This window comes from Anser cygnoides, chromosome 3, assembly GCF_040182565.1.
Source record: "Anser cygnoides isolate HZ-2024a breed goose chromosome 3, Taihu_goose_T2T_genome, whole genome shotgun sequence".
Lineage (NCBI taxonomy): Eukaryota > Metazoa > Chordata > Aves > Anseriformes > Anatidae > Anser > Anser cygnoides.
The window spans coordinates 82,559,844-82,585,149 of NC_089875.1; the positions used below are offsets into that span (position 1 = coordinate 82,559,844).

Genomic DNA, 25,306 nt, shown 5'->3' on the forward strand with positions numbered 1-25,306 from the left:
AAAGTGACTTCATCTGATCTTCGGATCTGTCCAACAAGGAGCTTGAAAGTTGTCCCTTTCTTCTTGCCATGCAGAGGTCTTGACTACAAAGGAGAGAGGGAGTGAGCTCCTTAGTGCTTTGCTCCACACAGCAGTATTAAAGCTCTTGCTGGGCTCCCATCTTGCCATTGCTAGGGAGAATGACTAGCAAAAACAGAGTGCCTAAGACAGGGTTGAATGTGTAGACAGATGGAAGTGCTGTGGCTGCACAGGTACAAAGACTGCCATTGTTAACAGCTGCCTTTTGAAAAAAAAAAAAGCTGACTGATGAAGCTAATGTTGTTATTCCCCTTCAGTAACTTTTAAATTAATTTGCCACTTTCAGCTACTTTGATACAGGTATAAAGGCTTTCAGAGATACCAAGTTCTTGTGAGTCTTGTGAAATCAGTAGCTGTGAGAAGTTCAAATTAGTTGTGCTGCTTAGAGAGGACTTCTGGTTACATGGCTGCAGCCTGTTCATTCTGTTTCATTCCCAGACTGGTCAGTCTGCAAGAACTGATCTGAGAGCATGCTGCTTTCCTTGCACAGTTTGTCAGAGGTCTGCAGACCAGAGGAGGATGGCTCATAGGTAGTGTAGAGCCTGTTGCAACTGGGTGTTACAAAATAGGTATCCACAGGAGACTAGAATTCATTAATTCTGCTGCTTATGAAATGATTTGTTTCAGTGATGCTTTCTGATTATGTATTAACAACAACAACAAAAATTCTTGGCCATTCAATGCCAATTTTGATCCTTGCTTGAAGACATGAGAAAATCCCTATCACTTGTATTTATGCATGTACTATCACATCCTTAATCATTCACATTTGTTTTATTTGTATGAGGTAGGGTTACAGTCTTCCTTTGTAGCCTATGAACATTCTTATTTGTTATTCTATATGAACTGTATGTCTTCTGCACTTATAACAGGAAGCTAAGAAATATTCAACTTGTGATCAAAACTTAATTTAAATAATGACATGACAAAAAGAGTAAAAATAATAAACAGGGAGGATAAGATTGTGAAAAACTGGGGAATCTGCTGATTTGTTCATGTGGTAACATTGGTTCTGCTAAAGATGTTTAGTTAAGAGCGATGGATATGGCAGATATTTTTATTGGCTGACATGACTAATGTGGAAGAAGCAAGTTCAACAGCAATACTTATAATAATCAGTTAAGTTCTAAATTCAAGAGATCTTTGAAATTTAACAAATTGCATATGATATTATATAACAAAACTGACACATTTTATAATTTCGGGGTGAAAAGGACTGATTTCAAGAGAGGCATTCTTAATGATCAGTCATATGATTTCAGTCTTAAGTTAGCAGCTTAAGCAGTTCTAAACAGCTTTAGATTTATTTTTTTTTTCCTCAGGAAAGCAAATATGAGGTAAAAAAAAAAAAGCATATAGGGCTGTTTTTCATCTGAAATTGTACTTATTTTTAGTGTGCTCTATATAAAAGAGACAGATTATATTGCTGATTTCTTTCAGGTAGCAATTACAGTGAAAAATGTGACGTTTTCAGTTGGGGTATTATTCTCTGGGAGGTAATCACCCGTAGGAAACCTTTTGATGAGATTGGTGGTCCAGCTTTCCGCATAATGTGGGCAGTTCACAATGGTGAGTTGAAAATTTTTATCTGCATTTGAAGTTGTATATTTGACCTATAAATTTGCTAAACATTCTTAAGTGTGCAGATTTAAATTATTAGTTTTTCAGTTTTATATTTCATTAAGCAAGCACTTTTGTCGTAAAGATTTAATATTAAGACACTGGTGCTTTTGTATCAGTTCTGTTTTCTGTGTTATTTGGCTGCTGCAATGTTTGCATTGAAGTGTGGTGTCCCTCAGGGGTCTGTCTTGGGACAGGTACTGTTTAATATCTTGATCAGTGACATAGACAACAGGATCAGGTGCACCCTCAGCAAGTTTGCAGATGACACCAAACTAAGTGGTGCAGTTGATACAACAGAAGGAAGAGATGCCATCCAAAGGAACCTGGACAGGCTAGAAAAGTGGGCCCACATGAACTTAATGAGGTTCAACAAGTCCAAGTGCAAGGTGCTGCACCTGGGTCGAGACAATCCCAGACATGAGGACAGACTGGGAAGAGAACTCATTGAGAGCAGCCCTGCAGAGAAGGAGTTGGGAGTTCTGGTGGACAAAAAGATTGACATGAGCCAGCAGCGCATGCTTGAAGCCCAGAAGGCCAACTGCATCCTGGGCTGCATCAACAGAGGAGTGGCCAGCAGGTGAAGGGAGTTGATTGTGCCCCTCTGCTCTGCCCTGGTGAGGCCTCACTTGGAGTACTGCGTCCAGGTCTGGGGCCTCCAGCACGAGGAGGGTGTGGGGCTGTTAGAGAGGTCCAGAAGAAGGTCATGAAGATGATCAGAGGGCTGGAGTACCTCTCATAAGAAGAAAGGCTGAGAGAGCTGGGGGTGCTCCTAGAATATCCTGAGTTGGAAGCGATCCACAAGGATCACTGGATCCAACTGGCTCTGCACAGGACCACCCAAAAATCAGACTATGTGTCTGAGAGCATTGTCCAAATGTTTCTTGAACTCCAGCAGGCATGGTGCCGTGACCTAGGGAGCCTGTTCCGGTGCCTGTCCACCCTCTCAGTGAAGAACCTTTTCCTAATATTGAGACAATAATGTTCCTAATAATTTTCAGCCTGGAGAAGAAAAGGCTCCAGGGAGACCTCATTGCAGCCTTTCAGTACTTAAAGGGGGCTTACAAAAAAGATGGAAAGCGACTTTTTACATGGATAGTGATAGTACAAGGGGGAATGGTTTTAAACTAAAAGAGGGGAGATTTAGATTAGATGTTGGGAGGAAATTGTTTGCTCAGAGGGTGGTGAGGCACTGGCACAGGTTGCCCAGAGAAGCCGTGGATGCCCCATCCCGGGAAGTCTTCAAGGCCAGGTTGGATGGGGCCTTGGCCAACCTGATCTAGTGGGTGGTATCCCTGCCCATGGCAGGGGGTTGGAACTAGGTGATCTTCAGGGTCCCTTCCAACCAAAGCCATTCTATGATTTCCTGCTACGTAAAATTACAAATGAAATAATGAACAAACAAGGGAGAAAAGCTATGGCTAATATATCTTTAAATACTGACTGCTTTCTTTGCAAAATGTCGCTACATCTCATGTGTTAAACACAACTGGATGTCTATTAATTGTACTTGCTGAAAAGTAAAAAGGGTAGAAATTGGAACCAAAACCAGATGAATAGATTATATTTTACTTCAAGTGTAGTATATAATTGAAAACGTGCAGAGTCCGTGGAAAAAGTCATCCAAAATTGATGCTTCTGTCAAACTTATTAATGCTTACTAATTTTTCAGGAAGTTCTTATGAGCAAAAGCAGCCTTAAAAGTACTTTATTTATTTATTTGTTTGTTTGTTGCGAGTTCAGCATTAAAAATCAAACGCTTCCTAGCTTGGACTAGAGCTTTACTCGTCAGAAAGCTGTAATATATTCATGTGTCATTTTAACTACCACTGCAATACATTGTATTTGGTCAGTCAGTGAATTTATTCAAACCACTATTGAAGGAAAAGTTTCATTTTATTTCTTGTTTGTATGTACCTGTAACTTGTATGTGGTGCAAACAATTGAACTTTTGTTGTCAGTTCTTTGTTTGAAAGACAGAAAAATCAAGTACAGGCCAGTTCCATCAGACTACAACTAACCATACATTTTCTTCTATTTATTTAGCAAAATATCAGACAGAGGTTATTCACTGTCAGTCTTCTTACAGTCTGCTTAACAAATTAATTGTTGTTTTTCTAATTTCAATTATAGGTACTCGGCCACCACTGATCAAAAACTTACCTAAACCAATTGAGAGTTTAATGACCCGTTGTTGGTCCAAGGATCCCTCACAACGACCTTCCATGGAGGAAATTGTTAAAATAATGACACACTTGATGCGGGTATAACACTTACTTTAGTATCTTAATCATTTCTTAACCTGTTAGGTTTGGAAGTTGAATTACAACAGGTATGCCTTTTAACTCACTTTAAAGGCAGGCTCATGTTTTCTCTCTCCTTCTCTTTTTGATTAAAAAGAAAAATTATTGTGGTAAAAGAAAAAGAGAGTTATTTCTTTCCTTATGGGAGGTGTATAGTATTGCATTTATAACAAATATGTGGAAATTAATAACAGGAGTCATAGATGTATTTTAATGTATTACTTAAAATAATTGGATTTACTTCTATATAAACACTTGTAATTGTGTATAATATATGATTTGTTATATTTATGAATTATTTCATGAACTACTAATTGAATTATTTTAAAGCAATTTTAATCGCTTTTTATTATTATTAAAATACTGCTTTTTTTCACAGTACTTTCCAGGAGCTGATGAACCTCTGCAGTATCCTTGCCAGTATTCAGATGAAGGCCAAAGCAACTCTGCCACTAGTACAGGTACAGTTGTATAAATAAAAGAAAGCACCATAAAGTGATACAGATGGATTATAAAGCACACTTCTATGTTGATTTTGAAATTAAAGTAGGAAAGGTAACCTTTCCAAAATCTTAAGTGTTGGCAGGAATCCATTTTTTTGTTAAGACTTTGTTAAGACATCATATTTATATTGTTCTCAGACAAATAGTTTTGCTGAAGCATACAGGTTGTCTTACTGGAAAACAAGCATATAATAAAAGCTAGCTCAGAACGTCCAACTTTAAGGTCTCCTTTTTGTTCCCATGAAGATTGCTAGCAATTGACACTTCCAGTCATGTGTAATGTGTAGGAGCTGACATCTTTAAATTTTTGACTGTTCTTGAAAGCTGTACCTGCTCTCAGTTATGATCTCTACAGTTTAAATTTGTAGTTGTTTTATGTTCAGCTGCAGTAAGTACAGAAGTTTAAATGAAGCACAAGGAAATCACTAGAAAGGGGAGCAAAACAAAATGTAAGCTGGGCTTTCAAGTAGTCCTTGCCCCAGAGAAATCCTTTTGCTAGTAGACAATAAGATTGTTCAGTCCTCTGATTTTATAGAATACAGTTTTCCCACTTCAGTAGTTAGTAATCTAAAGTGTCTTCACCTTTTGCTGCTTGATTTGTTTTTTTTCCCATCTCCAAATTGCTGTTATTTTGAACGAAGTTTCATTGGCTACTTTGCAACTCAGTGACCTGCAAATTACATTACAAAATCTTTTCAGCCATAGCATTTTACTGACTTTATCTTGTGTTCTCCACCCTTCAGCACATGATTTTAAGATATGATTTATTACCTTACACTACAAAGAAATATTGCTTGTTATTTTTCAGGTATTTGTGCTCCTCTGTAGTAAATGATGGACCTTTTCAATAGTTGTGAATGATGTTGCTGGTTGTGTTGTTAATTTACCATCTACTCTAATTTCAGAACAAGCTAAAGACTGACCTCAAATGTCATTGTAGTACTTAGTTGCATGTTCTTTCCTCCACCCACTCCATTTTACTTTATTATTATTTGTGGATCTGTTGCAGTCTTGCATTTTGTTAAAAGCTTTCAAAAGAGTTGCTCTACGGCAAAGTTAAGCTGCTGAGAATGTTTGAAGAAATGCACGTTAGCATTTTTAATGTAAATTTGACCTTATTACTGATTTCTAGGTTCATTCATGGACATCACTTCTACAAACACAAGCAACAAGAGTGATGCTAACATGGAACCAGGTGACTTCCAAGGAGCTTCTACCAATGACACTATTAAACGTTTAGAATCAAAATTGGCACAGCAAATGAAAAATACAGCCAAGCAGCCGGTAAGCAAACGTCTCCAGTTTTGAGCCACAATAGAAGTGGACAAAGATGGACAAAAGTGTTGCAACTGCTATAAAGCATTAGTCTTTTTAAGCTTTTAAAGCTATAAAGTCTTTTCTTTCAAGTATAGTACAGTATTGGAGTCAGTTACTTACAGGAAAAGAGCATGAAAGGGGATGGAAAAATACTGAATGATTCCAAAAATATGAACTGGAAGGCCCTAATAAGGTATCTCCTATGAAATCCAAAAACAGTTCATTTAAGGGGATTCATTAGGTTAAAAAATATGTATATTTGCATATCATTGTCTGAAGTTAGAACCAGAAGTTTAGTGTGACATCTATGTGAATTTTGAAAACACTATTTTATTTCAAGTAGGATGGAAAAAAACAATATTATCTTGTGACAATACTGTCCTAATTCTCCTCAATTTGAATGCAACTAAAGTTAATTATTTTGAAAGTTGCAAGATGCAAGATATTTGGTTCTTAAATGACATTTTTGTGTTTTTAACGTTTTCTAAAATTTTCTAAATTTTTGACTTGTTTTTAAAATCTGTTATAGAAAATATCTATGTTATAGAAATTATTTTACCCTACATACTGAGCATATCAAGGAAGGGCTTCTGCAGAATTTTTTTCTTTCTCTTTAAAATGTAACTATTGAAACAGGGTGAACCTGGCCGTTTGAGTTTACCCCCATCTCGTGGGAGCAGTGTGGAGAGCTTGTCAGATGTTCGTGGGCGACCACAGTCAGCCCTTGTCTCAGGAGAAGCGAAAAGGATGAGTGCTGACATGTCTGAAATAGAAGCAAGAATACCTTCTACCACAGGTAAAATTACGTTTGGGAGACAGAGTAAGGAATTGGTAAGAAGAAAATAAGTAGGATTTTTTTTAAGACAATCTTAGAGAAGGTTAATAAAATTAGCCATATGAAAATACTTTAACTTTTCATGTAGTCTTTATTGTCCTTTATTAGTTGTGGGGGAAAGTTACTTCATTCACTGTTGTATATTCAACTGCCAGACAGGTTGAGTACTTTAATTAGGTACTTATAAGGTCAGGGAAGAGATTACTATTGTCGAATTAGACTTTCACCTTTCTAAAATCATTGTGAGACTTCTAAATATCAGTCTAGTTCCAAATGCACAAGCTTTATCCTTTGCATCTGAAATAATGTTTTTCCATCTCGTTCCATCACAATTATTTCTAAAATAACATTTTCTTCAAGGTTATTCCTCTAGTACTTAAAAATGAAGAGGTAGGTTTAAAGTTCAGCATGTTCCCAAATAACTTTTAAAATTCACTTTGACATATCTCAAAAAGATAAACATTTTATTCATCAGATGAACAAAGCATTGGTATCTTTTGTTTCAGAAATAGTAATAAATAGCTTCAGATGCTTTATTTCAGGTAGCTATAAACTGTTGTATCTAAATCCTTGAGTCCTTGAGTGAATTAGAATTTATGCGCAAGTATAAATACTTAATTTTATGGTGAAAGCAATCTTAGTTCTTCCCAAAAGATTGAGTTAATAAAAATGTGTATACTTGGCAAACACTTTCTTGTCTGTTTTCTTCATCAAGGATATTGTTTGTTAATCTATGCGAGCTTTAAGTTTTTCATATCTGGAACTCTTTATTTAAATCTGTGGTTATATACCATAATCAGACAAAATTACTTTGGTTAGTCCAGAGTTATGTAGTTGATCTAATATTTCTCTACCAATCTGATAATTAATCAAGGAACTGTAAGGAGTAAGGAAATATGCATTATATCCTGATTTCTTTTGCACAACAATGATTTTACTGTTGTTCATTATATTATGATTATTCCAGGATCTTGTTTTATTAAATACTGAAGAGACTCATAGGTTAATATTATCTTGCCCTATATACTTTTTACTTCTATGTTCTTATTTTAAAGCCTTATTCCAAGATTTGTCTTTTGTATTGTCAGTCTTTGACTGAATGATTGTGCAACACTTCTCACCCTGAATATCCCTAAAGGTTTCCTAACACAGACGGCAGCTGTGTACTTACCTGATAATAATAATATGCGTTTTTATTTTAAAATGTCAGGACTCACTTTAGTCACTGACACTCTAAAGTCAATGTAAAGTTTTGACATTAGCGAAGATAACTCTGGCCTTCCTTTTGTGTGAGTTTTTAATTTTCCTGGTTTGTCTTCCTTAAGTACATTGTTTTGAATGGTAACCATTATTTCAGAATATTTTTTTTGTTGTTGTTGTCATTGTGACTGTAAGGTTTCTTCTTGAAACAAAAGAATATATTGAATATAGTAGAGTTTGGGGTGGGTTTTTTATTTGTTTTTCTTTTAATTACTTCATGCAGTAGACTACTAGAAATCGGGTCAAACCCATCTGACCATACCTTTTTCAGAAAGAGCTGAAATGGCGTTGTATGATTTTTTTGCTTTGTTTTTTAATCTTGTTAACTCTGTGACAGAAATAATATGTTGTGACTTGGGGAAAAAATTGTGACTGGGTGAGAATTGTGCTGTTGTTGAGAGTAAATAGTCAAGATTTTTTTAATTTTCTTGTTCCATCTATTGCTAGATTAAGTGTTTAGAGTAAATCACATAATACATGCCACTATTCTACGTTCAGTTTTAGATGAACGTGCTGCAACATTCTGCCTTTGGGAGCTGTATTTAGACTTTTCACTAAATGGAAACTTTATCTGTAGCTACTGAAGCAGTAGAATAATAATTAAAAAAACAAATTTTACTCCAAAGCATAGTATGTTTCTTGAACATCATTCAGAAATGAAAAGGTTTGTAGTGGTATCCAGTTTTCAAAACAAAAAATCTTCACTCAAAGGGCAAAATAACGGAAGGCAGGAATGTTTGTGCAATGTAGTAACAATAAGCATTTTTTTTCAGAGACAGGTTAGGTTTGCTTTAACAGGAGGTGATTCAAAGAAACAGAAGTATCCAACTTTTAATCTTGTTTATAAAATAGCTTATGCCCAGCACTAAAGAGGAAGTGTTACATAAGTTCAGGCAATCAAGAATTTATTCTGAATATACAGGTGATCTGAAATAATTTATTTTGTTCTCTGTTTGGATAATTACATTTGGTTTTCCCTTCTTGTTGCCATGCTGCTTTCTGTGTTTGACTTTTGTGTTGCTAACTATAACTAATTACATGGTGTTGTATTGATGGCTAGTTCTGTGTTTTTGCTTTTTAACAGTTGCTTTACTATGTGTAAGCATGAGTGGAAGGCAATGCAGTTTATTCTGCATGAAATATTTTTGCATGAACTACAGTTTAACAAAGTTTATGAAAAATGCAATATTACAAATTTAATAATTTTGCTGTTGCCATTTTAGTGTTTTGCATGTGTATTGTGTATGTGTATTTTTTCAGCCTATTCCAAGCCTAAACGAGGCCATCGTAAAACTGCTTCATTTGGCAACATTCTGGATGTCCCTGAGATCATCATACCAGGTATCGCAGACCAGGTGAACGGGTCAATTGGTTAAGATGCTGGAATAATGATCAGACTGCTTAAAAAATACTTCTTGCTCCAGCTGCTCTAGGACAGACCTAGAAATAGCCCAACATGGGTTTTTTTAATGCCTCTGTAAAGAGGAGCATGATCTTTTTAGTACTAACTTCTATCAGTGAAGGTTTTGATCTTCTAGTCTAACTTACATTTGCTAATAAAGAACTTTGTACTTTTATGATCCTGATGTTAGATTCTCATTATAGAACAAAACTAGGCAGAACTTTATTACAGTACATCATTTGGCAAAGACGGACATCAGTTGAAAAATTACTGTCTGGATAATTATATTGCCCTGATCTTTGTAGTGTTTGAGCAACCGTTTTAATCTAATCAAATATTAGTAGAGCAAAAGACTTAAACACACTATGTACAGAACTTCAAATCTGTGTAATACATGTGATTAAACAAGATTAAAGCTTAATCTGTGGAATTTTTACATTTGACTACAGTTTTCCAGAGCTAAAATGTGTTTGCATGAGGTATTTCTGTTGTGTTTAAAATAAACTAAAATTATTAAGACAAGCTTCTGACAGGAAGAGGATCAGGATAATCCTCACCATAGCTGGTAATTTCTGTTGGTACCTTAATGAATAATTCTAATCTATCTCAAATTTACATTGAGTTAGAAATATATCTTTTACATTCCCATCTTTTATTTTTTCCAGTCCAAGTGGTTCATTTTATACTTCTTAAAGCCTAAAAATAATTACAATCAATCCCAAACTGTGACAGGTATACCCTTAGTGGTATGCAAGCCATTTCAAAGTGATTTGTCAGGAGTTGCAAGTAATAGTATCTATTGCTAATCGAGAGTTCCACTAAAACCTGTGGACCCCTACTCTAAATTTTTGTCATCTGAGGAGGTTTCCATATAAATGTTGGGGGGGGGGGGGGGTATTTTAAAGTTGAGTGCAGAAGATATAGTTCTGCACAAAAGTTTCAAATAGTTTTATTGAAGCTTACGTGAAAAATAAAGAATGTCAAAATGTAGCTTCCAAGGAAAAATAGCACAGTCAGTGAAAATAAAAGCTATTCAGCACTGAGGCTAACAAATCACCTAGTAAGTTTACTAGGTTTCCACTGTAATTTTCAGACAATCCTGGCCTTCTGCGGCATAAAAGAAATCTTGAGAACATGGAAGGAGAAAGTGAAGCAATATTCTGAAAGGATCTGTCAAGTTTCACGGTGTCAATAAGTGATGGGAGCTCAGCAAACATGCTCTAAAAGTTTACAGGGCACCTGTCGTCTGCATGTACTGTCTGTCTGCAGCAGCACATAAGGCTTCAAAAAAAAACTTTGAAACTTTTAGAGAAGAATAATTAAAAGGTCAGTGAAAACATATCATATGGCTTTCCCAAAATAGATTGTTCCAAACATATCAGATACCTTTTTGAGGTTTTGCTTATTTAGGAAAAGGAAGTCATTTAGATGCCCTTCACCTGGACTATTTTAGTTGAACTTGGCAAGATGGGAATTCTAACATAAATTTGGAATAGATACAAGAGAAATAGCAACCTGTAGAAATGAAAGAAGGTATAGGATTGGAGCAAGCATAGGAATTAATTTTCTCAAAGTTCACTCTTAAGGCATTCAATAAGCCCTAAATGAGCAATGAAGTGTTAACAGCGAATTTTGTTATCAAGAGTGACTAATAATAAATAGGAGGATTCGAGTATCACATAGGATGAATTGTGTTGTGACTGGGGGGGCAGATGGGGACACAGAACTAGGGTAAAATTCAGGGTCATACACTGCATTTGAAACAATGCTTACAGTTCCTTTTGAGAGGTATATTTCCAAGAGAGACTAAAAAGCACTAATTCTATTTTACAGGCCCTTGTTGAGGTCTGATCTCTGAGGAATTCAACGTAGTATACTGGGCAGCCAGAATAGTGTGTTGAGCTATAAAAGAAACGTGAACTCTGAAATAATAGCAAGAAAAGCTACTTGGATCGTATGAAAAGTATGAAGAAGAAAGTGGAAAAGCACGGCTGTTCTAGCCCACAGAATGAAAGCCGAGAAATGCGTAATTTATTTCCTGTAGACAGATCTGCAGCTAAAGACTGGGAAGAGAGCAGCGTTTAAGCTAGAAGACACAGTACTGGCACTAAGAAAAAAGGTGTAAATATGCAAATAAGTCTGGGCTGTGTAATAAAAGATGTCTCTTAGTCAGAACAGCTTCCCAGGAAGAATTGCAGGGCCAGGAAAAAAAAGAACATGTCCCTAGTATTAAAGCAGAGCTTAATTGTTACGTGACATGAAAATGACCAGCTTCCTAATAAACTAACTATATTTGTCTGTATCCTCAAAGCGGTTTCTCAAAAGCATGTTGCTCTATTTTTTCTTATTAAGACAACATATGGTGGCCTATTTCTCACCTCATTCCTTTCCTTACTCTTTCACTTTCAGTACGTGGCTATCAGTCCTAGCCTCTTAGCACACTTCTCCCCTTCCAGTCGTACTTCCAAGCTCTCCAAACTGGCACCTCTGTCTGGATCCCACCCCATTATGTTCCTTAGCACTTCTGCCACGTACCCAGCTCGTCCGACCTTCCCTGGGCACGTCTGTCTGTGGGAAGAGTGAGTGCTGACACTGTCCGTGCTGCTGCCTGAGCTTCTGCTGAGCAGCTGCTTCCCGCAGAGGGGAGGGCACCAGGCAGGCAGGCATGTTACCGTGAGTCAGCTGCTTTGGGGCTGGGCTATTTTAGAAGCATGAGTACTACATCTGCTGTTGTTGGGGTTTTTTTCGTAATGGGTTTTGCCTTGGCTGATTTTCGTCCATGAACCAAGTATGCTTGGTTCAACCAAGTATTGCATCCATGAACCTTGGTATGCTACCAAGGTTATAAAATACAAATTTTTATCAGTTGAGGGCAACATGTTTGCAGAAGGGGAAATTTTTAATATGCATTTGCTCTTGTTTCTAAATACTTTCGAGTAAGTATAAACAGAAATTACTTTGATTCAAGATTCTATTTTTGTTACTAGTTTACAAAACTTAAAAACTGAAAAATGGGTCAGCAAGTTCCAATTTATTGTGACAGCTTGGCAAATGAATTTTCAGTGGTGGTAGACTGTAGCCAGATAGCCAGGTAAAGTATCCTTTTCTTTCCCTTTATTGTATACGTAATACATAGTATAGTACAGATAATATGCAACAGTATTTTTATATTTTTTTTATTTTTTTCATATGTATATGTGAGAAATAAAAACCCTAGTAAGTACAAAAGGCTTAAATAGCTATGTGTGTAAAAGAAAAAAGATATATAGTTTTAACCTGATCAAGAAAAATAATCAGAACGCCTTTTGGATACAAACCAGTCAAGCAGTATCTTTACTTTAAAGTATGCCTTTAGTATAAAGTATATACTTTAAAGTATGCCTTTTCTTCACTGGCAGTGTTAAACAGCTCGTGCATACAGCATGAATGCATTTGGCTTTTTAATTTTGTCATCTAAAATTGTACCACAGCATTAAAATATTTTTATAGCATTGGCACTGCATAAACGATTACTCAGGATAGACACATTTTGTTGAATATCTTTAGAATAGGAATCATAGAAATCATAGATGCTTTAATCTGTAGTTTCTACATCTACCTCAAAGCCTGTATAAGCCAGAAATCCTGCCCTTGTCTCCCCAGATCACTTAATTCTTCTGGAATCCAAATCAAAGTTTTAACTTCTTTAAACTGTCTTCTAACGCTATTGAATTCTGATCATCCTGTACTGTAAGGGAGGTTTGGTTCTTGTAGGAAAGCTCTTGAGAGTACGGTGTATGAATAAGGTTCGGAGAACATGATCAGGGAGGAACTGAGAGAAGGATCCCCGAGGACAAAATTGAAAAAGAAGGGAGCAGGAGCAGAAGAGGGAGTCTGAATGAGAAAACAGGAGAGATGAAAGAAGAGGGAGTGTGTGTTTGTACTTGGCTGCAGATATACAAACAAAATACTGTTGCCTTAAAGAGAAGAGAACAAGCAGCATGTATGTTTGTGAAAGTGTAAAAGGAGACAGCAAGTATCTGCTATAGGGCAGGGAGAAGAGTGTGTAGCTGCTTTGGATATTTGAGGGATGATCAAAAGCCTTAGCAGGAAGCTGTAACTGGTTTCGCTAGAGCATGTGGAGCAGCTCATGCTGGAAATTTTCTGTATGTTTTGAATTATATTTTAGAAAACAAACAACAGTGTGTGAATTTTTTTTTTTTTGAGGCCAAGTATATTGGTGAGGAGAGATTAATGAGAATTCTGAGGCAGGTAGGAGGCAGTAAGATGATGGAAGAGAAGATGGTGTGAAGTGAAAATGAGACGAGGAAGGTGAAATAGAGGAAAGGAGGGAGGAGCTGGAGGAAGAAATGGGAAAATGGAGACAAAGCAAAGGAAATGAGAAGAGAATGTATACTTTACCAGTGCAAATCTTTTGTTGTGAACAAATTTTAAATTACTGTTTGTATGAAATGTTTTGTGGCATGAAACTAATTTGAGAATGTAGTGATTGCTTTATTTTCTCTTGATTTTGTTGACTACTTGGTAATTCAGCAATTAATGCTGCTTTCCTCTGAGCATCATTTTGCTCTTTCCTCTTCTCTGTTCTTACTCCCCTCGTTTTTTTCACTTTCATTTTGCCCTTTTAGTTGATATATCCGTATGTTATTAGACAGAATGTAACTCGGATATTCCAATAATTGTAGCTCTCATCTGCAAGCTATGCATATTAAGAAAACCTGAAAGCGTAAGTCCCCAGGTACTGTTTGGAACTTCTAGAACTATGTTACAGTAATCACTTGAACCATGAATGCCATATGAGTTTATGGGTCTATTTCTCTTTCGGTGCAATTAATTAAATTAAGGTCTTTCAGCATTTCAGGTGGTGATGAGGCATTCAGAGCTTTTTCACTAAAGCTCTCAAAACAGATGTGTAATTGAGTGCTCATTGATTTCTAGTCTTACAGTCCTGTAAACTGTTAAAATACTGACATGGTACATCATGTTAACTTCTGCACACTTACGAAATAGTTTTTATAATGAGGAAAAATTAGGAGTTTGAAATGAATTTAGAGGTAAAAACATGATTAAAATTGAGAAAGGAAGGCATAGAAAAGTAGGAGTAATAATTTCAAATAAAAACTACATGTTACATAGTGTACTTTTCAACTGAATTTATCTTGAATCTGGAGCAATAAGTATTTGTTGATTTGTAGTCTATTTCTGCTTTGTCTAAGCTATTTGCCAGATGTCTGCAGTAGTTACACTAATTAAAATGGCATTGCCTAGTAGAGCTTGCTCTTCCCTCATGCTACTAACTTGGAGATATTTCATTTAAAGGTATTCATTTATTGCAACACAGTAGTTTTGGCCCCTCCCCATCCCAAAGCATTTTCTTTTCTTTCACCCCACCCTGATTATTTTAACTTTTTGGCAGCCATGTTCTAATGTTTCAGCAACACATGTGCCGGGTTCTTTAAATTCACAAATGTTGCTAATCTGAAATGAGAATTTCAGATATTTTTGCAAGCTTATTTCAGCTGAGCTAATTTTAGAACAGTGTTGTTGAATGAAACGTGCACATAATTTTGTGTCAGTCATGGGTGGATCATCCGTATCTTGAGTATTGAGATCAGCTGTGCCAGCCAGATGAAGTATCTACAGTACATAATTCTATTAAATGTATAAACATGTTTCTAAATGGTCAGCTAGTGGAAAAAAGTTCACTACAAATGAACAAGTTCAAAAATTTGACATAGATTTGTCATTCACTTCATCCCTAGTATCTTCATGGAAAAGTATTAAACATAATAGTAATTGATGCTTAGGTAAGTATATACATTCTTTGAATTTCAGAAGCAAAAGATCAACACCTCAAAAAAGTTGCAATTAAAATTCATTTGTAGTCAGGGTAAAGAATATACTCCTTTTCTGGAATCTTTCTTGATATTTCGAATATGCTTGTTTCTCATAGTATTTCCTAGAAATTTTATATTCTAAAATGTTATGACAAATTGGTGAAGTGACACTGACAATATGGTATGGCTGCTTTGTGGTAATGTGTTCGTACATGCGATAGTACCTATATTTAAGTTATTAACAATGATTTATGAATTATTAAGTTGATACCTTAAATGTATTGATTCATATTGCATAGATAGTCTTACATTTTTGTTGTAACTATTGCGAATCAAAACACTTAAGATAGGCTGTGAAGTAATACTGAAATTATGTTGAATAAATATCTAAAAGGTTTAAAAAAAAATAGGTGCCTGTTACAGGACTTTGAGTGAATTTGGCTGGCTGCAGAGTGCGTGGTTGATGGGTTAGGGGCTGCCGCTGCTGTAGTACATGTTTGAGATGCTACCCTCTAGTAGAAAAGTTACGTAATGCAGATCTAAGACCAAGAATTTTGAGCATTGTCAGCTGTTACTCAGGACGTTTTGGTGTTTCCTTTTGGACAGCTGACCTGCTCTCAAGAGACAATATAAACAATCACAGTAATAAAAATCAAAGTAGTTAGGGAGATTCCGTTGCATAATCTCTTTTATTTTTAAGGAGACTTTGTTTCCTGGAAATGCCTTTGATTGAGTGTCAGTGTTAAAATTTAAACTGTTTTATGTAGCTGTCACAAGTAGATAATTGCTAACAGGTGGAAGGAGAAGAGGAAAAGATTACAGCATTGTGCTCAGGAGGTTGATAGCAAGATGTGATTTAGCTGAACAGTCCCCTTTTCACACTTTTCAGAGCATGAGAATAGGGCATAGTTTCCTTTATCTGAAGGAGAGAGAGAGCTTTCACTTTGCCCAGAAGGAAGCACCTTCGCTTCTTGGTTTTAGCGAGGGAACCGAAACACAGGCAGAAGTCCTTGCTATGTTACTTGAGCATACCAAAGAGCAACAGGTTAAAGCTGGCAGCGTGTTATCTTCGCAGTCTAGCTTTTAGAAATCCCCATAACGTAACGCACTCGAAATAGATGTCGTCATCAGCTCCTGCCCCGAGTCCTGAGCCTGTTCAAATACATGTGACAGAAGATGGTGGAGTGGAGTGCAGCAGCAATTCATGTGGTAGGAGTGGTTATTGTATTGGGGGATACTTTTTGTTGACAGGCCAGCATGTTTTGAGTTAAAATTCTGCAGCTGTCTCTCTCTCCCCCTCTCTCCCTTTCTCTCTGTGGATTTGTACAAATTCCAAGCTCCTCTGCAACAGTCGCACCCTTCTTATTTTGTTCTGAATAGATTTCACTGTTTTGTTTTTGTTTTGTTTTGTTTTTTCCCAGCAGGAAACGGACAGCAGAGGCGCAGATCCATTCAAGATCTTACTGTTGCTGGAACAGAGTCCAGTCAGGTAATGTCTCTCATCTCCTCTTTATCTTTCAGTGAAGTTGATGCTGTATCTGTATAGAGAAACTGGTTTGGAAATCTCTACCTTTGATACTTCTGTAGAAATCATGTGGAAGCTTGAATGCAGTGACATTTATTGCATTTAAACCCGATACCACGAGGATAATCTATGAATGAGCTCTAGATGACTAGTGATTTCTATATAGCTTATACAGTATTTATCATTTTTATGTACAAATCGTTTGTGTGTACTACTCAATTTGGCTCAGGGCAGGTGTTACGCAGGAAAGCCCTTACGTCTTTCTGTGTAGAAAACAATTGAAATAACTACTTATGATTGCCTGAAGCAGTTATACATACATTAGACTCACTTCTTGCATAAAAATAAAAAAAAAATGCACATTAATATTATAAGCATATTTATTATTGAATCTCTGAGCCCCAAACAGTAACTTAGAGTAGTATCTTTCCATTTCTTGTGAAAGTTTTCTATGAAGGTGTTATCACAAAGTTATGTTACAAAAAAATAAAACTATCTCAATAAGACATTTTATAATTTCATATCTGGTATTGTAAGTGCCATGGTAACAGACAGTGTTATACTATATATAACTGAAAATATACCAGGAACATCTTAAATGAGAAAAGTACGGCTGATGCTTCATTCAGATGTGTTTATTTTGTGTTTATTTTGTGTTTTAATTGCTACCTTGTCTGTTTCAGTAATTCAGAAAGGATACTTCATCACTAGTGTGAATTAGCAATTTTGAGGTTCCTATTATTGTTTGTATGTTGGGAAAATGGGAGCTTAGCATGTTCATCATGTTAATCAAGTTTCCATATTAAACAACATACTGCAGTAATCTAAAATGGGTGGTAACTTTAGGGGTGATCAACTTTAAGAGCGATCAACATTTGATCTTTCTTTAATTCCATAGAGTGTGAAAGCCACAGAAACCTCATAAATAGATATTATAAAAAATAACAGATATTATTAGTAGAATTTACTGCTAATTTACTAAGATAGAATTTACATCTATTAGAAAATAATAGAATGACTGTTAAATACATTTTAATATCTTCAGAGAAGGCAGGTGTTTTAGAAAGAAATGAATCTGCAAAATTTAGTAAAGAAATTGATTAGCCTATTTGGTTAACAGTAAAACAAAAATTATGGAAGACTTGGGGGAAAAAATGAAGAAATGGTGCAACATTTATACCAAATTGAACTGATTTGGTGTATGAATGTTTTTAATTATATTTTTTATTTTAGGTTCTTCATTCTGTTCATTTTAATGAGTAGTTAATATTTGAAAATATAGAATTTCCAGTTTACTTCAAATATTAGTAGCTTTTTGAAAACCTTTCTTTGAAAGCTATTCTACTGCTTATGTAGATGTTCTAGCTAAATTGTCCTTGTGGCCAGGAGGGTACAAAAAAGTTTTGTTTACCTCCCCAGTTTCTGATGAGGGTCTGTAGAAGTACCAGAATCACATTTTGCTTTCTTCCTTCTGATAGCATATATATATTGGAAATGTAAATGGAAGAATTAAAATTACCTTCTTTTATCTTGCACATTTTGGAAAGGTTATGATAAGACATGGAAAACATAACATTTTAACAGGCACGAAAAATGCACTTCGGAAGAAATTTATTTATATGGACAGTGCATAATAAATTTTCACACACAACCTTTTTCTGGTGTGAGAAGAGAAAGCACTGGTTTCAGCAGCCTTTTCTAACTTTTTATATATGTAAATACGCATATTAAAATTCAATTGGGAAACAATTAAGAAAGCAAGCACAACGTAGTTAGAGGAGAAGACCTAAAAGTATTCTTTTTAGGATTCTATAGCTTTGGACTTCACTGCCTTGAATTCTTACTAAAATCTTGAACTGGTATGTGTATAAGCAGTCTACAAGCCAAAGCAGAAAACACATCTGTAACTAGTGTAGCTCTGGGCAGTTTATAGTATCTCCCCATATGCACCATACCATATATAGGTTATCCTTTCTAACATGAAAATCCCTTTCCCCCTCCCTCTCTTCATTGCAAACATCCTTCTTCCCTGCATTCCATTCTCTCTTACACCCACCCTTTGGCGTAGCCTTCACTGAGCTGCCACCGCACTGTGTGCTTCCACGCCCGCACCCAGTCCTTTTAAGCCCTTGTCCTGCTCAAAATTTTGCTGTGGTACTGCTTTTTTATTATGACGATGATTTAAAACCATTTGACTGATACACTGTAAGGCTGATGAGAAATCTTCTTACTAAATGTGGTGTTTTTGTTTTTTTCTTGAAATTGCCAACATGTCAGTAGAAAATGATTCTCTGATGTTTTCTGCTTTGTTTATATTGGGAAGGTTTTTCCAACTTGGAATGGATTTTCTGTTAAGGTGGAAGAAAACACTGTACTTAATAACAAATGTACCAAAGTTTCTGGTGCTTGCCTGACAAGGGTAGACCAAGACTCCCTGCCTAGCTTCTGGTCTGTTCTCATCCAACCTTCTTGTATGTTTTATGATTGTTCTTTCTGTGTAGTGCTAGAAGAATTCTTTGTATGGTTTGTATGGTGATGAATACTTTTTTTTGTGTGTTTGTGTGTGTGTGTGTGTTCAGAGATTTAGGATGTTTTCCAGTAATGGTCTTACTGACGCTATCAAAATTAACAGACAGTAATAATGCTTTGCAGTTGATTTTAGTACTCAGCTTACACTTTTACATTGAGAGCTTAGGTAGGAAAATACACAACACCAAAGGTTTAGTATAATTATAGTAAAGTTCTAGTTGGACCAGCCATCGGAAGGGCTCGCTGTTGAGATCACGTCTATAAAGCCCTGTTCTTCACAGAACTTGATGAAAGTCTTGTGCTCTAGTACTTGCTGACCTTAGACTCGACTCCAAGTGACATGAGCAGCGCTGGTGCGATCTTCTTACAGTCTGATGTCCATTCCCATTTGTTTCTATACATGTATTGGGATGGTCCACTCATGTTTGCATGTAATCTTTTTTTTCTCCACTGACTTGATTCCTCTGCCTTTCCATTTGCCTGTACATGCACTTTAAAAACCCCTTAGGACTATGCGGTGTCTGTCCATTACCAGTACTGCTCTTGCCTAAACATCTTTGTAACACAAATAGATGTGCAGACTCTGAACTGCAGCCATAAAAAGCTTTGCGAGGCTAGATTGAACACAACGAATCTGCTATTTATACAGGATTGAGTCTCCATTGCAAAATTTGGCATTTTACACAGGTAGATTTAGGAACTTATTTGACATAATCGTTAAAGAACTGCATATTGCAATAAGATATCAGTAAGACATCCTTGTCTATATATTTTTATGGGGTCATATTGGTATATATCATCCTTTACAATGCCATCATAATATCAGAAATACTTCTTTTAAATGTGTTTTTTTTTTTTAACTGTCACTGGGCCTCTCTACTTTCAGTTTACTTTGAAGTGGAAAAAATTAATGTGTTAAAGAAAAGTGTGTACTATATTGAACAGTTGAGAGGCAGGGTTTGAGTATACATGCCTGCATGCAAGTGTGAGAATTCATGGGATCTGAAACCATACAGATGAATCATTCTGTCCATGAGATTGTGCAATTGGTCACAGACGCACTTTTTTTCTCTCATTTCATAGGGAGATAGAGTCTGCAGAAAATGAGGAGAAAGGGCTAGTACCGCTGATTTCTTTAAATTTGGTTGCCTGTTTCAATTAAACTCAGAAAAAAACATGCTGTTCCGAGAAGGGGGAGATGTTATTTCTTAGAGCAAGTCAGCTTTTCAAGATGCTAAGCCTTTGAGAAATGGTAACTAAGAAGCTAAAAGGTTTGGCCACCTGGCAAAGATGGTTTGAGAGAAACCTTACAGAAAGTGTGTTTTGCATACTGTGATACCTGGAGGAGGCAACGATGGCAGGATATCCGTGAGGGAATGACAGAAACCGGCTGCTGAAAAGCGGTCACTGGCTTACCTGTCAGCAAAGCTGGTGTCAGGGAAGGTGGCTGTGGTCTAGTGCGATGCCAGGAGAGCTGAAGTATCTCACTTAGCACACTCAACCACTGTAATCTAGCAGCTATTCAGTTTGGGGAACTTCCCTTGGATTTTGTGGTGCTTTTAAAATGTGCCCCAGATAGGAATCCTTCACTTTTGTCTCTAGTAATTTCATCTAAACAGTGTTATCGCGGAAGTGGTTTTACTGTGCTGATGGACCAAAGCAATCCGGTACAGCAAGCACCCCCCGTATAGCATGGTTTGCTAGTTACCCTAGCTAGAACATTTCTTGGGTCCCCCTTGCTGTCAACTACGTACTCAACAAATCTCTTTTTGCTTTAAGGACTTAGACCCCATTAAAAATGCTTGCTCTATCTTCTGATATTTATTTTTCATTCATATCCGAGCACACTGACAGTAAACAGTAAGCTAGGCCACTTAAATCTTCATAATGTCAACAAAGACTTCAACACAAAAGCTTTTTCAAAATATCTGATGTGGTCATCCCGATAATATCATTCCATTGGATTATTTCTACGATACTTTCTGGCTACTAACATAAAACGGTCAATAAAAAAATGAAGCTACTCCTCTTCATGTTGCTTGCGGTGGCTCTGTCAAAGAAGGAATACAAGACTAATGGATAAATTTCAGTCCCAGTTTGGCAATTTCTTTGTTCTTACAGAGTTTCATGTCACTTTATATTTATGAATGTATTTCCCTTGATAAGGCAGACAGCACTCACATATGAGTTTCCTCAGCATGTGAAGACTGAAATCATTTGAGAAACATAGATAGCTTAAGCAAATATGTAAGGAAACTTCAAAAAAAATCGTTTTTAATAACTATTGGTACTGAAGCTGTGTACTTTGTTTGGAAACATTTTTCCATTACATAAGCAAGCAAGACTGAAGTGTTCAGTGTTGGCACAGGGACAGTGTTAACTGCTGCAAAATAAGGTTTACATTTTAAACAATTTTTAAAGCTCTGAGAAGGTAATAATTGAGCCATGTTTCTGACTTCCCTGTTTTACCCAGTAGACTTAAATTATTGCTGTTTTAAAGATGTTTCATTTTAGAAAGTATGGGCATTTACTGTTATAGGTCTCGTGTGTGCAGTCTAATAGCGTGTTTTCCTAGCCTCTTAAACTGAAGCAATTACCGGAGAAACGTATTGTAATGCAGATGAAATAATGGGTATTTCAGTGTGTAGGATCTTACTACTCTTTGGATTGATGCTTGACTGACTGAAATCCTGGCTTTTAAAATTAAATTAAGATACGATATTTGGAAATCAGGGTCATAAAGAAATACAGCTTCCAGGTAATGTATATTTGAGTGGTTCTTTTAAAAAATAGGGACATTTAGCTAATAATTTCATAGAAAGCATACCATATTGAAAATAATTGTCTTTTAAATAGCATCTTTTCTTTTGACTTTTTTTCCTGTAAAACACGGTGGGGTCTACACTTTTAAGTCCTTTACTATGTTACTTTTATGTCTGTGAGAAGATGTATGGCATACAATAATTTATATTTTAAATAAGTATTCTGAAAAAGAAGCTAGGTAGAATAATGAAGTCAGTATCAGATATTCTGTGCTTTGATAAGGAAAAGGATTTAAGTAGTAAAAGTACTCCTTCAGTGTAAAGGAGGTTCCTACAGAATTTTTAGTTTTTAATTTGCTTTGAGTGAGAATTTCCTGATTTTTAATTTCGTTGTTTTAATCAATTAATTGATTGTTCTAATTGATTGTTTTGTTAAAATACCTCTTCATGTTTTCCGAGGATGGACTGTATAACCTCCGAGTTAACATAGGAACCACAATAAAAACTGTAGATTAATACATTGCAGTCTAGTGCAGTTACTAAGGTGCATTCTTTTAGTTGAATGTAGTTCCATTCATCAGCTAAATATCAGAAATAAAACTTTATTCCTTCCTTATTTTATGGAGCTGATAGATTTCATTGAACAGTATTGTGAAAATTACCAGGTGTAGTATTGTGCTTCTCATATAAAGTTCTTGAATGCATTGTTGAACAGTGCTTTTTATTATGCTGAATAGCAAAATTATATCCATTTCTTTTTCTATGGTAGAGATGAGGATGAAATTCCTGCAATGCATACAGAGTTCATAAAGCTATCTGGAAAGCTTTCAGGAAGAAAGGTTTGCAGGGAGTATTTGGGAGGAATATAGGTTAAGGCTTTGTCACATTGTGGTTTTTTTTTTCATTTTAATACCTTTTTGTAAAATGAACGTTTTGAAAAAAAAAAATGTTAACTTTCCTTGTCATTCTGTTTTGCTGCATCTTTTCAGGAGAGTAGAAACAGCAGTAGATCATCTAGTCCTAGTGTGAGAATGATCACTACCTCGGGACCAACCTCTGAAAAGCCAACTCGTAATCCATGGACACCTGATGATGCAGGTAATCCTTTGTTCATTAGTTAACCTTTTGCCTTTAAAAATAAATAAATGTTTGATTATGCTGTGGGGTATGTGCCTAGATATAAAGAAAATTAGGCAGTTAAAGTGTCATCCCATTTTAATGCTGCTTAGGTTAAATCATTACATTATTGCTTTGTTTCTGACAACGGCTTTAAAAACTTTTTATATTGGTAATGTTAAGTTACGTAAGCTTGTAAGAATTTTGTTTGTTACAAAGTGTTGTATGTGTGCAGTGCTGCTTCTATTTAAGAGAGCACCAGTTTTTGTCTGTAATGTGTGGTTGGGGAGTGGGCATCTTGCAGCATTTTAGTGTTGTGCATTTGTATTACGAATGCACAGATAAAGCTTTCTTGCTCTGATTTCTGGAATGAAGTGCTACTTAGGTGAGTATCAGCTGGAATACATTAATTTTTCTTTATCTGCGTGTTGTAATTTTGCTTATGCAGAATGTGTATGTGCACACAAAGTTACTGGTCTTAAATGAACAAATGTAAGTGTGTCTACAGAAATGTAAATACTTCTACTGAAGCATCGCTGTTGTTCTGTTACAAAATATGATTGAGTAAACATAATTTAATAGCTGAATTCAATCTTAAAAGTCATAATGCACACCATTATGAAATGGACCGATACTGGACTGCATATAAATAATGGATGCCCACAAATTCCTTTTTAGAACATAAGAATTACATTTTCATTACCAGAATGTACATGTTAAATCTTAGACTTAATCTCAAGTTGGTATTTCATAGTGCCTTAAATTCTGAAATCTTTTGCTTGTAATCCGTTTCATCTTTGACTGATTAGATTCTGCCATTCTTTTCCTGTAATCAACTGCAAAATGGAAACTCACATATGGACTGATTTTGTGCCAGCATATATATATATCCGTACATATGCGTACTCATATTTTACCAAATATAAGGTGATTCTGAAAGTAAGATGTGTACTTCTCTTTTTTGCCCTGCTTTAGCAGGAGGGGAGGGCAGCATACTCTTATTCTTTGCTTCTGTGCTTTCTTCTTTCTGTCCATTGTCACTTTGCATAATCACACTCTATGCCTAGTAACACACAAATTCCCAAAGCCCTTGTCCTCTGCCACAGCCTTCCTTCTCTCGTATAACTTGGGGTTCCAAATTTCTTTAGGCAGTGAGCACTTAGGGGAATTGCTGCTTCACACAGAAGCAAGCTCTTGCCCATTAGTTAAATAGATAATTCATTGGGAACTGAAAGCTGCTGATCTTATGCCAGTGCAAAGACAGTTTGTCCTAAATCTCTGGCCTTAAACGCAGCACACCACTAGAGCTAAAGTAAGGTCCGTTACTATGGTGGCTTTCTTGTTCGCAGAAATCCCTCACCTTATACTCAGGTAAATACAGAATATACCACACCTATATTTTTTTCTTAATAGGTTTATGCAGTCCATTAACAAAGGATTATTTGCATTTCTGAACAGATAAATAATTTTAGTTTTCTGTAAAAGAAAATACATTAAGTTAATCGGGCAAAGTGATAAAATGAGGACACAGCCGAATCTAATCAATCACAGGAAAAGTTACAATTCTGTGACACAGCCAAAAGCTAAGGAATGCAATCTGAAATATTTTGCATGTACTGATGTATTTGAAACGTTGCAGTAATTCCTTTGCTGTAGCAGTATTCCATAAATGGCAGTAATTGAATGTAGGGAAGGCCTTCTATATTGTTCTGATTTAAGACTCTGTGGTGATTAAGTCTCTCTGGTTTTAGTTTTTTGGTTATTTTTATTTATTTTTACCACCTTCCAGTTTCCTTACAAGCATACACTTAACCACTTTTTCTCCATTCCCACCCTCTTATTTCTGTTTCCTTTTGAAGCTGCTCTTGGAGATAGCATAGTCTTTGAGGGCAACACCTTAGTTTCTCTACCACGACTACTCTGTGGCAGGTGCTTTTGGGGTATGGGTAAGCAGCCCCTTTTTTTTCCCACCTACCCTCCTCCATATAATCCTCTAGTAGCAATAATGCAGCTATGAAATCAGTAGTTTCATAAAATTAGTAGTTTCTCAATGTGTCTTTACTCCTATGTCTCTTAAAGCTTAACAGTAACCTTGTGATCCCCAGATTCTGGGATACCAAAAGATATAACCTGTAAGAATTCAGAAACATGTTAAATGTGGATTAAAGATCTAGAGAAATCCAGAGTAACTGCAGTGTAAGAAGAGAGCAGCCAGGCCC

The 25,306-nt window shown here is 36.0% G+C and overlaps 1 protein-coding gene across 6 annotated transcripts in view; it reads left to right on the forward strand.

Moving 5' to 3' along the window:
• The window catches only part of MAP3K7 (mitogen-activated protein kinase kinase kinase 7), a 51,930-nt gene that overhangs the window by 19,330 nt on the left and 7,294 nt on the right, over window positions 1-25,306 (forward strand). For 2 of the 6 annotated variants that reach the window (XM_048049481.2, XM_048049486.2), the window contains 8 exons: window positions 1,519-1,647; window positions 3,832-3,962; window positions 4,381-4,462; window positions 5,637-5,788; window positions 6,458-6,617; window positions 9,177-9,257; window positions 16,577-16,644; window positions 22,961-23,069. In XM_048049481.2, the coding sequence (XP_047905438.1) occupies window positions 1,519-1,647; window positions 3,832-3,962; window positions 4,381-4,462; window positions 5,637-5,788; window positions 6,458-6,617; window positions 9,177-9,257; window positions 16,577-16,644; window positions 22,961-23,069 (912 nt within the window). Of the gene's footprint in view, window positions 1-1,518; window positions 1,648-3,831; window positions 3,963-4,380; window positions 4,463-5,636; window positions 5,789-6,457; window positions 6,618-9,176; window positions 9,258-12,642; window positions 16,365-16,576; window positions 16,645-22,960; window positions 23,070-25,306 lie in introns of those variants that run through there. The other 4 variants (XM_048049482.2, XM_048049483.2, XM_048049484.2 and 1 more) reach the window with 4 other exon arrangements.